The following is a 13,008-nucleotide window of genomic DNA, read 5'->3' as shown; positions in this document are numbered from 1 at the left end:
GCGCGCGCGCGGAGTCGGACACACACACACACACACACACTCCAGCATTGAAATCTTGACATCGCAGCCTGTTCATTATGCTGTGTTCACATCAAACGCGAATAGAGCGAATTATCCAATAATGTTTCGCAACTCTAGCCTGCATGGCATGCAGATGAAGGGCACTCATTTTCTGCTTATCAATCGCCGGTTACTGAAGAGGAACCCAGCAGCACGAGACAACGATATGGCGCAACAAAACTGACACGTTACATGATTGCCTGAGCGTGTCACTCCCTACGTTGCTAGGTTACCAGAGAGCGCGTGCCTTTGATAATGCAACCAAACTTGCTTCGCAACCTGTGGTTTCTTCCGACGAAGAAAAAAAATATCGAACGTTTTATCGAACACATTTTTTATTGATATCGATCACGTGTCTATCGCGATACATATCGTTATCGTTTTATCGCCCAGCCCTAGTCTGGTGTGTGTGTGTGTGTGTGTATTCTGGTTCTGTTGTGGATCCGCGTTCAGTGCCGCCGCTGACGTAAGACGCTGCTGACGTGTGTGTGTGTGTGTGTGTGTGTGATGTAAGACGCTGCTGACGTGTGTCTGGTGTGTGTGTGTGTGTGTGTGTATTCTGGTTCTGTTGTGGATCCGCGTTCAGTGCCGCCGCTGACGTAAGACGCTGCTGACGTGTGTCTGGTGTGTGTGTGTGTGATGTAAGACGCTGCTGACGTGTGTCTGGTGTGTGTGTGTGTGATGTAAGACGCTGCTGACGTGTGTCTGGTGTGTGTGTGTGTGTGTGTGTGATGTAAGACGCTGCTGACGTGTGTCTGGTGTGTGTGTGTGTGTGTGTGTGTATTCTGGTTCTGTTGTGGATCCGCGTTCAGTGCCGCCGCTGACGTAAGACGCTGCTGACGTGTGTCTGGTGTGTGTGTGTGTGATGTAAGACGCTGCTGACGTGTGTCTGGTGCGCCCGAGCTCCGTTTACAGTCTGAGGGAGACGCACGCTGGAAACAAAACAATCTTCGCAAACATGTCTAAGGATTTCCACACAGAGGAAGACTTGCATTTCTTTTGCCCAGCCATATTTATTTGAACCCGAATACACGGACGCACCAGACACACGTCAGCAGCGTCTAACGTCAGCAGCGGCACTGAACGCGGATCCACAACAGAACCGGAAGACAATAGTTTTTGTTATTAATAAGTTAATAACTAATGATCTTTGCAACGGAAGTGAATCAATCAAAACTAACTTTATCTGGACAATAACTTTATTCTAGAGCTGCTGTAAAGCCAAAACAATCTCTGTGACTTTAATTTCCTATTATCACTGTAAAGCTTTTTTGAAACGATCTATATTGTTAAATTCTCTATATAAATGAAGGTGACTTGACTTGGCTTCTGAAACTCATTGACTCACTGGCACAATATAGGTGTATGCTGTGAAGACGGTGCTGCAGCGACCCCTCAGTCTGATCCAGGGGCCTCCAGGAACCGGCAAGACGGTCACCTCTGCCACTATAGTCTACCATCTGGCCAGACAGGGCAATGGGTAAGACACGTCCTCTCACGGTAGTGGGAGACATAAATGTCAGTCCTTCCAGAAAAACGCAGTTTTTTTGTGATTGTTGCGGGCAAAAATCCTTCATTATGCCCGTTTTCTTCAAAAATGCGATGGAATATTCGGGATATTTATGCGATGAAATTGCGGGAACTTGCAAAAACTGCGGTTTGATGAAAAAGATTTTAAAAAAAGTGATTCCCCCAACACCCTGTTCTCATTAGGCTACTACCTTAATGTAGAGTCATTTCGTATTACTTCCTATGATAAGCAAGCGTATACATCACAGAAAGTGCTGGGAATATTTAATTTCTCATCTTGTTTTATTTCAGACCTTAATAAAAAACATCAAACTTACAAAACATTGATGAGTCAAACAAGTTCTGTAGCTTTACAAAAGCAATATGCTACAACTTCTGTAAAAATGAATAAATGAAATATTTAAAAATAAAGTGTGCTCCTGTTTTACAGCTTTTCGATGATGTTCACGTCGCGTAATTACGTCACTTCGTAACGTTCCCATGGCAACAGGGGGAAACGGCTGGTCTCGTGTGACGCAAACTTTTTAGCAACGAAAATGCGAGGACTATGAAATCATGCAAGCCCCGCATATTTTGCATGGAAATCGGCAATTTATGCGGCGAAAAATCAATACGGCGTATTTGAAAAAATGTGGCCCCCGCATAAATATGCGGACTTTGGCTGATTATGCACTAAATCATGCGATCACTTTTTTCTGGAGGGACTGAAATGTGTGTATCTGTGTATTTCCAGTGTGTTATACAATTTCAACATGAAATGTGAGTTAATTTGGATGATAATACTAGGGCTAGAAATAATCTATTTGAGATTTTTCTGCTAAAAATTGAGATTGCAATTTAAAATATGAATTATTTCCTTATCGTTATTGGTAACACTTTACAATAAGGTTCGTTAGTTAACATTAGTTAACTACATTAGTTAACATGAACTAATAATGAACTGCACGTATACAGCATTTATTAATCTTTGTTAATTTTATATATATATATATATATATGTAATGTTATAATGTTAATTTCAACATTTACCAATACTTTATTAAAATCTTGTTAACATTAGTTAATGCACTGTGAATTAACATGAACTAACAATGAACAGCTGGATTTTTATTAACAAAGATTAACAAATGCAGTAACAACTGGATTGCTCATTGTTAGTTCATGTTAGTTAATACATTAATGTTAACTAATGAACCTTATTGTAAAGGGTTACCTCATCATTTTTATTGTTAGCACTTTTCAATAAGGTCTCATTAGTTAATGTTATTTAATGCGTTAACTAACAATGAGTAATACATTTGTTACAGTATTTATGAACATTAATTAATGAAAATACAATTGCACATTGCTATTCATGTTAGCTTTGGTCCAATAAATAATAATAACAGACAAATTTTGATTTTAATAATGTATTGGTAAATGTTGCAATTAACATGAACTAATTTTAAAGTCCCCCTGTGGCGAAAATCAAGTTTTTAATGTTGTTTATATGTCCTTGTGGTGTTTTTAAAAATGCTTTAAGACAAACCATGTGCAAATTCATAAGTCGACAGCATTGCTGAGTATTTTCTCCTTAAGAGTCCCCCGTAGTCGATAATTTTATCCCTTAAAACTCATCTTTTATCACCAAAGTTACATTTAAATGTTTTTTTGCTTGAAAAAGGATGTCTTCATGCCTTAAAATATCTTGAATGTAGCTCGACACCCTTGCCTCATTAAGTATACGTGGTCCTATGAATATGCAAATGAGCCCCGCCTCCACTCACTCAGCTCAGAGATCCACTGGTTGACGATCACACGTTGATCTGATTGGTTACAAGGTCGTATGTGACGTCAGAAACACCAGCGATTTCAAACCGTGTTTTTGAGACTGTCTTTGGTTCACTGCAGTTTTAAGCAGAAAATACTCAGGAATGCTGTCGACTTATGAACTTACACATGGTTTGTCTTAAAGCGTATTAAAAACACCACATAGACATATAAACAGCATTAAAAGCTGGATTTTCACCACAGAGGGACTTTAAAACTGCAGTGATCTAAAGACAGTCTCAAAACGCGGTTTGAAAGATGTAGCCAATCCCGTCAATGGAGTTTCAAGAGGTCCTGGTATATTTTTCTGTTGATATTAAAAATCGGGTTCATTTAACAATATAGTGGGTGAATTATGTATATGATGCATATTATGATGAACTATACGCCTTTCTCCACTGACGTTCAAAGGCAGCTGTCTCTGAGATGGCGAACGGGAACATGGTTTGTGTAGCGTAGTCAAGCCAAAGGCTAATCATATCTATTACCATTTTGAGTCTGACATGGAGAGCGATACATAAAATGCATTACCATTCTGATTCATCAACTTGTAGACGAGCCTGTATAACTCGCTCTTCCACTTCTTCCGAATCAGTTTCTGGTTCGAACATTTCTGGTTGAATGAAACCAGTATTTCCGCTTGACTTTGTGCAGTGTTTGTTTACTACAGCAAAGTTGAGCAAGTGAATCTCTGTGAGTGGAGGCGGGGCTAATTTGCATGTTCAAAGATCCACGTATACTACATGATGCAAGAGTGTAAAGTTACATTCAAGCCATTTTAAGGCATGAAAAAATAATTTTCACTGATTTTTTTTATTAAATATGCCATTTTGGTGATCAAAGATGAGTTTTAAGAGATTTAATTATTGGCTAAATGTATTTAATAGAAGTATTTTTCCTTGTTTTTTCATTTTCAAGTTAACTAATGTTATAGTGGTCATCGGATGCCCATTTTCCACAAGTTGTCTTCATGTAAAGTTTGTAACATACTTTGGTTAAAATTCCTCAATGATTGTGTAAAACAACACCCTTTTTACCTCCTTAAAAACAGCTCTGTTCACAACGACCTGTTTCGGTGCATGTCTATAATGAGCAAATGCCTTGGCAGACAGTATACAAATGGCTGAGGGCGAATATATGCTAATACGGGACAGTCTGTCGGCAGTCGTGGGCGGAGCAGGAGCATTATGACATCATATTGCTTAGGAAATCCAAACGGCTTGATTATTGAGAACGTTTTGAGGATTAAAAAAGAGTGAATGGATTTTTTTTCATTGTGTGTTGGTTGTCTCTAGCCTGGTTCTACCAGACTCTCGTACATTTTATTTGTACAGAGAGTCTGGCCTCGCTCCATTGAGAAACGTTTACTTCCTTGTAGGCGGGTTCTCTGTTAAAGTTCAAAACTATTGGATCTGCCCAGAGACACTCAGGATCTGCCATAGCCAATCGCTAACGTGTGGTCGTGACGTATGTCAAGCGCCGAAACCGGCTGGAAACAACAAGTCCGAATTCCATATTCATAAATCTAAATATCTAAATGCTAAACCTCTCTTTCTTATATTTGTGAAAGAATTTTAAAAATACCTCTTTTCAATTAAGTTGTCTGAGAACAAAAAAGCCTTAAAAACATTATCTGTTTGTAATTAATTTCCTTTTTTCAGTGTCATGTAATTCTCTTAACTTGTGCATGTTTATTTTATATTATCCCCCTACGGTTTTATTTTTGTTTTGTTTTTTATTATTATTTTTTGTTTGTTTTTGTATTATGTTTTCTGTTATTACTTGTGTATTGTTTTAAGCAATACAAAAAAACAAGTCCGAATGATCAGAGGATTATGTTAAGAATAAGATGTCTGTCAACGAGAGCTGCATGTTTTGTTCATCGAATTTAAGAATTAAAGAGTTCAGGGAACAATTCTAAATGTATATTTGACACTAAGGACAGTGATGTATTCAGTCAACTGTCGAAGCTGGGTGTAATCATTAACAATACGCCGCTGCAGTCGTTTCGGATCTGCCGCAAATGCTGTACAGTGATCATCGTGCACGCCGAGCTGCCCAGCACGAACTCCTAACCTTTCTGCCTCCCTCACTTGGTCCTCCATTAGTGCAACAAGAGGAGACGACAACAACTATCGGCTTTGCATCCCTATCGTTCGCCTTAGCTAACTCATTCACCACTAAAGTTAGCGGAGTGAGCTGGAAAATCAAACTTTTCCCGAACCCCGTGGGGAGGAGGGCCACAACATCATGGCCACCAACAACACTTAGCAAACATTGATCTTGCTCCGGCTTTAACTTCTGGATATTCGGCAGTTTTGCAACAACGGACCGAATAGATTTTCTCACGTCTTTCTCCGCTGCCATTACTGAACTCCAACTCAAACTGACGCGCTACATCAACGTCATCGTTCTCAGCCACTCCCTCTGTTCGCTGATTGGTCCTACAAAAAATTGATTTCTGGAAACCTAAGAATATACAGCAGTCCCAGACGTAGTACTGAAGGAAGATGAAATTGAGCGGAAGTGCGTAGGAGGGCGCAGCCAGGCTAGGTTGTCTCCACACACTGCAAAGACACATTTATATGCAAAATATTTATATTGATGACCCCTTTAACAAATGGAAACTTTTTGTAAAGTATTATTATTATTACTAAATAAGAATTTAAAAAAAAACATGAATTATTTCTTTTGCATTATTTCTCTGTAAAATAACCAAATCTGCTTTTTAAGAAAAATAGTATACTTTTTTTCCATTACTCTAAAATAATAATATTTGTAGTTTATATCTCTGTTTCTTCACTTTCAAACATTAAACCATCAAACCTTTATTTTGACTGAAATCCGCAGGGAGCCTTTAATGCTTGTATTTTTTTGATAAACGCTTCTCATTACAAGTTTGGGATGATGGTTGATCCATATTGCGTTCCCGAATGCACATTAAAGCGGCTCAAGCCACTCTAAGCCATATCATGATTACGGTTTTATTTCAGGTTAATACTCATATTAAATCAGAATATTATTGCACAGCTGTATTTTTATTAACTAACATTTAACAAAGATTAATAAATACTGTAACAAATGGTATTGCTCATTGTTAGTTCATGTACCGGTAATAACTAATGAACCTTATTTTAAAGTGTTACCAATAAATGCATATCTGATTTCAACTTTCTTTTGTTTTTAGTCCAGTGCTGGTTTGTGCTCCGAGTAACATCGCAGTGGACCAGCTAACAGAGAAGATCCATCAGACGGGGCTGAAGGTGGTTCGTCTGTGCGCTAAGAGTCGTGAGGCCATCGATTCACCGGTGTCTTTCCTGGCTCTGCACAATCAGATCCGCAACATGGACAGGTGCAGACATTTCTGTTCTCACTGAGTTTAAGATTTACAAAATGCACTATTAGACTAGGGCTGGGTATCGATTCAGATGTTCAAATTCGATTTCGATTCGCAAGCTCTCAATTCGATTTTCGATTCTCGATTCGACTATAAAGAATATAGATGTAATACAAATCCTATATTTATAAAAAAAGAACAGAGGACATAAGTTTATAAGTGGTTAATTAATACAAAGAAATTAAGAGCCACAAACATGTATATAAAACTCTTTTTATTTTAGGTACACTATACACATACAATGAATAGACAGGATTTTGATGCAAAATTGAGTCAGAACAGTCGCACGCCTTGATCAAACAGGGTCAGGTTATTTTATGTTTAAGATAGATAGATAAATAAATACCAGTTATCATTTTTTAGAAAAATTTTTACTACATTGATCTCACCTAAATGTTTGTTTTTACAATGGGGTAATTTTTTGTTAAGAGTTTATGCAACACATGGAAGCTTGATTTCAATCTTTGAATTAAATTGAAAAAAGTAGCACAAATAAATACAATAGAATAAAGACACAAATAAAAGAGACATAAAAAGAGAAGTTTTTGGATAGGTCAGAAATACTACAGAAACTGAATAAAGTAATCCAATGTAAAATAACACTGGATAGTCTTTTAGTCCTGACTGAATTAAATACATAGGCTATTAATTCGGATTCCTTACAATTAATGTTATATTATGTTGTTTTGACTACAAAATTAATGACAGACACATGGCTGCGTTCACTTTAAGAACTAGTGCACGGATCCATTACTGTTTCATTATACTCTGTCACACGCGTTTTATGCTTATTTAAGACATAACCGACTGTCTTTACGAGGTTACTCGCCAAGACCAGAGTTTTGACATCATTTTGCGAGTTTTTAACTGTTAAAGCGATATAATCCCCGAAAAATAACTTTTGTTACTGGCGAGCTGTTTGTGAGGTGGATTTAGGCTTTACTGTATGTGCACGCAGTGAAAAACATCTCTTAAGGTGATGATACACAGGGCAACTTTTTGAGCAATGTTGCTGGGCAATCTTGCTGAGCGATTGTTGCTTGGGCACTTTCCCATTGAAAATGGGCAATACATTTCTATCTGGATAATTTAGATCGGTCATGGGCCCTGTGTCTCATCTGGTTCCCCGTTGACGGCAACATTGCCCAGCAACATTGCTCAAAATGTTGCCCTGTGTATCATCACCTTGAGAGTGCGCGAGCACTGGATAGTTTAAAATTGCTTGAATGTTTAAACTGGTAAAACTTAAAAAGACGTGAACATTATAAACGATAGTTACGATGCAATGCTGGCCCGATTGTGCAAGTGAATATTCCGTCATGTCCCGACTCCTAAACACGAGTGTGTAGCACCACGAGCCCTGAATATGGAAAAAATCGATTCGTGGCCGTTGAGAATCGATTTTGAATCGACCACATAAAAAAATAATAAAAAAAAAACATTGATCGAAAAATCTATTTTTTTTTGCCCAGCCCTATATTAGACCTTTTATTTGTTTGTGCTGTAAGTGGTTTTAGGCTGGCATTATGAATGAATGAATGAAATATTGTATTTCTAACAATTAAAAAAAATAGTTTAAAAAAAGACTAACTAAAAAAACTAAAAAAACCACTAAATTAACTAATGACATTGCAAGTTATGAGATGTCATTCACCCTCAACACTTCTGTACTTTAAAAAAAAATGGCAAAATGTTAACACTTTGTTTGATCGAATTACTCCATTCCACAAAAGCACCCCACAAATAGAAATACACATACTTTTGAGCTTTGTCCGAGTCCTATGTTGTCTCAAATTTAATAGTTGTATCTGTGAATAGTTGTTGTATGTTTCCAGGCAACTGTTTATTTATTGCTTTATAGTTTAACTGTGCAGTCTTAAATTTACCATTATTATTGCTCAGATTTAGTGTTTTTCAAAATCTACAACCCTTAACCCAGCAATGAGCATTTCAGTTTGAATGCTGCATAATGTAATAGATCTTAACCCTCTATTGCATGATATATGAAATAATAGAGAAAAAAAATATTTCCACACATTTTATTACCAGTCATAGAGCACATTAAACAATTCAACACATAATTTACAAAAATTATATTAATAGGGGTAGATCTAGGTATGTTACTTTGGGGCAACAACATGCAATAATGGGAATAAAAACAAAAAGTGCAGTCTTTTTAATATATATCTCTTTATTCCATAACAAAACACATTTTATGAAAGATCTTCAACATCAACTTCATTTAAAAAAAACATTTGTGCTGAAAAAGTAATACAGTTAAATCCAGTTACCATCTTAGTGGGGGTTGTTACCTAGAAGTAACAATGCGCAACAAAGGAGTATTATTTGTATGCATTCATTCTCATTAAATCACGTGGAACAACCAAAACAGTGTCCACTGCCTGACTCCTCTTTCTGCCATAGAATGTTGTTATGTTCATTGTCACTGAAAAAGATAATTACACAATTATTATATGTATCTGGAAATATTGGAGGCAGATTGAACATTTGGTGCACACGCACGCACACACACACACACACATCTGAGCTTACAAAGCTACAAATTCTAGGCTATGCCTATGCATACTTAAAGCTAAACTGTCATCATAAATATTGTTATTAAGTATTTTAAAATAAAAATAAAAACAAGGCACATACTGACAAATACTTTAATAAGTCTTGGTATCCTTCCATCTGTGTGAAATGTTATATTGCTGATAATATTGTATTGCTAACTAGCATGAAAACAGGGAATTCTCATTTCACTGTTGCGTATTGTTGCTTTGAGGCAACATAGCTATTTTACCCATTTACAAAATAAATATTCAATGAAAACATAATCAACAGAGTGAAATTAAATCAGAACTTACCCAAAATTGTGAAAATATTTTTTATTTCATTGGAAATCCTAAGGAAAATGTCACTTTTTCAAAGTTTTGTGGAGCTGAAAAAACATGGCTGCCGCATGTGAGTGCAGGTGAGGAAAAGACATTGAAAAGGGGTTTGGACAAGTCATTTGATCAAATACAAGCATTCTATTAGCTTTTCATACTTCCTCCAGATTAAAATAAGCTTTTTTGGTGTATGATTTTGTAAGCCTGAGAATATGAGGGAAAATGGGTATGTTACCCTGAAGCAACACTATGCAATAGAGGGTTAAGAGGATTAATGTTTGCCTGTCATTTCTACAGCATGCCCGAGTTGCAGAAACTGCAGCAACTGAAGGACGAAACTGGCGAGCTGTCGTCTTCTGACGAGAAACGTTACCGAGCTCTCAAACGAACCGCAGAGAGAGAGCTGCTCATGGTACTTGTCTGACTTCACTTCAAAATACAGATAGACACAAAATGCTGGAATATTTCATAGCAAAATTAAGCGTTTCTAGAGTCTGAAGTGGATTGTTCAGTGCTTTATATTAATGCTGCAGGCAGTGGAAAACAACAGTGCATGTTTTTGTGTGGTGCTGCGATTTAACATGCACTAGGGGTGTAACGATACGCCAAAACCGACATGCATACCGAACTGTCATTTTTAAGGGCCCTTTCACACCTACCTTGTTTGGTTCGGACTTTTCAGTTTGGTCCAAATCAAAATTACAGGTGTGAAACCTCCCCCGGACCACGGTCCGGACCAAACAGATGAAATTTGGTCCGACGAAAAGAGGTAGTCTCGGCCCGGGTCAATCTGAACAAAGGTTTGGTTCGTTTCTAGTGTGAAAGCATTACTGTATGGTTCGGACTTTCAGACCTTTTACAGGAAGTTCTGGTGGTTCCCGCATAGCCGGAAAAACAGAAGGTGTCAGGAAAAATGAGCCGTGGCACATGGGGAGGGGAGGAGACGAGGTTTTTAATTGAAGTAACGTTATAGTCTGATGACATAATAAGAAGTCAACTTGCAGTCTTCTCCTCCTTTCCTGCCGGCGGCGATAAAATGTTCGCATGACGAGGACCTTCATTTGGCGAATTTGAACTAGCCTTGTGTATAGTTGGTGCTGCAGGTAATTATTTCATAAAAATAACTATATAGTTGCAACGATATGCGTCTGTTCATTCATGTGGTCAAAGTTACCGAATTGACAACACGCTGACGTCAGACGCACGTCCATTTACAAAACCAATCATTGTCAAGATGCAGCCCACATAGATGATGACGACAGGACGCAAGTGTGTCACGTAAAGTTCTTTAGTGCGCTCGCATAATTGCAGTGTGAAACCAAACCAAATCTTTCTGAAAGTAAAAAATGTATCAAAACGTGAACTTTGGTTCGGACTTTCAGGTGTGAAAACGCCCTAAGTCACGGTTTGGTTTGTTTATGGTACAGCAGAGGGAAAAACACAACATAAAACAGCCTTTTTTTTCCCATTTTGTTATTAAAAAGAGGTTTACTGAACATTTAAAATAATCCGCAATACTCTTCATACTGCGTTTTATGCAGTTATTGAGCTTCCATTCTTTTGTACAGAGACTATAAGGCCAAGCCCTTAAGCAAAATGGAAATACTTGCCTGAATTTCTAACATTTACAAATAAGGATCAACCATAAGATATAAGTTATGTGCCGAGGAAAACAAATGCATTAAAAATAGCACGTATATCTGACAGGAGGGCATGCCGCTTTATTTGTTTAAGTTAGTTTGAAGTGTGTAATATAAAGCACGTAAGCATGAATGTATATGTTTAGGACAACGTGGATAATGCACTTTTCCCTTCCATTTTTTTGTCAGATGCGTTTGCAAAAGTTCAGCACATGCAGTTGTTAAACAATGCTGCAATTATTCAGTACACATGCGTGTCTAACCGAAAGACGTGTACCGAAATGTTTCAGTATGAAGCCGTGTACCGTTACATCCCTAACATGACATGATCCATCAGCCAACCCCATGATAGAGCCTGCAAACATCTCATTCTCTCTTCTTTCTCAGAACGCAGATGTGATCTGTTGCACATGTGTGGGTGCGGGTGACCCTCGCCTGGCAAAGATGCAGTTCCGCTCCATTCTCATCGATGAAAGCACCCAGGCCACGGAGCCCGAGTGCATGGTGCCCGTGGTGCTCGGGGCCAAACAGGTAATAATTAAAAATATCAGTGCATAAAACAAAAGGTTTGCAAGCATTATAAACATGCTTTTTAGTTCCCCCTTAATCCACAACATAATAACAAACACAACAAGGATGTAGGAAACGCACTATGCAAGTAAACTCTTTTACACTGTCAGTGAAATGTGACCCAATTCTGATGTTTTTTGCTCATATATGCATATGAAAATGCGTATCTATAGCACAAATTTGATTTCTCGTGCCATTTACGCCAAAAATTGTTTTTGTATGCATATGATACGCACTTTATGGCGTGTAATACGCATGCACTCCACACCCGTAATCCTACCCAAGGGGTTTACAGTGCGTATCATATGCACGCAAAAACTGGTTTGGCGTATAAATGGCACGAGAAATTAAAATTCATGCTATAGATACGCACTTTCATGAGATTGTGTTGTATGTTCCCACCAGTCCTGAGATCTCTCTCGCACACAATTACTGAAGCATATGCGCAGGCTGCAATGATGGCCTTTTCGTCCTCCACCACCTCAAAATCATGGAGAACTTCACATATATCACAAAGCTAGCATGAAGCATATTTCACGTTCGTCCATCTGTTCAAGAACCCCCTTTAAGCACGCGTGATGTTTCAGATCTATGTCAAGTGTAAACGCATGAATCGGATATGTGTCACAATTAAAAGAATGAGTAAACGGACGGTCAAAAAAATAATCGGATATAGGCAACAAATCAGAATTGGGCGTCAAGACGGTATAAACGAGGCCTTACTTTGCCTATTAAGCACAGACTGTGTTAAAGTTAAATGTGTGGAGAGATAAAAACTGAAACCTATGAGATAAAACATTCATTAAACCAGTCATTTTTAATTTGCCAACTATTGACTTTGTATATGAGATCATTAATGATCTCATATACAGTGTTTTTCTACTGTACCACATTAAAGGATGGGATTAAAAGTGGACAAAAGGTGGAAATTAAAACTTTTATATAAATATGAGTGTGCACTTTGCGTGCTTATGCTTAACGTTAATTTCATTGTTAGTCGCTTTGGATTATAAATTAAGCAAATTTCAGAGATTAACATTTTTTTATTTGATTATATTCCAGAAAAGTGTATATTTTCTCTGGTAGTAACTGTACTGTGCTCTCCCTT

General features: G+C 37.7%; 1 protein-coding gene across 2 annotated transcripts in view; it reads left to right on the top strand.

Moving 5' to 3' along the window:
• Positions 1 to 13,008, top strand: part of upf1 (UPF1 RNA helicase and ATPase) — a 46,844-nt gene that overhangs the window by 19,975 nt on the left and 13,861 nt on the right. For both annotated transcript variants that reach the window (XM_056239944.1, XM_056239943.1), the window contains exons 11-14: positions 1,422 to 1,540; positions 6,587 to 6,751; positions 9,988 to 10,102; positions 11,718 to 11,861. In XM_056239944.1, the coding sequence (XP_056095919.1) occupies positions 1,422 to 1,540; positions 6,587 to 6,751; positions 9,988 to 10,102; positions 11,718 to 11,861 (543 nt within the window). The remainder of the gene's footprint in view (positions 1 to 1,421; positions 1,541 to 6,586; positions 6,752 to 9,987; positions 10,103 to 11,717; positions 11,862 to 13,008) is intronic.

The sequence above is a fragment of the Rhinichthys klamathensis genome, unplaced genomic scaffold (genome assembly GCF_029890125.1).
Source record: "Rhinichthys klamathensis goyatoka isolate OS25496 unplaced genomic scaffold, OSU_Roscu_1.1 h1tg000575l_1, whole genome shotgun sequence".
NCBI lineage: Eukaryota > Metazoa > Chordata > Actinopteri > Cypriniformes > Leuciscidae > Rhinichthys > Rhinichthys klamathensis.
Note: the sequence above shows the minus strand (reverse complement) of the source record. Positions and strands in the feature narration are given on the sequence as shown.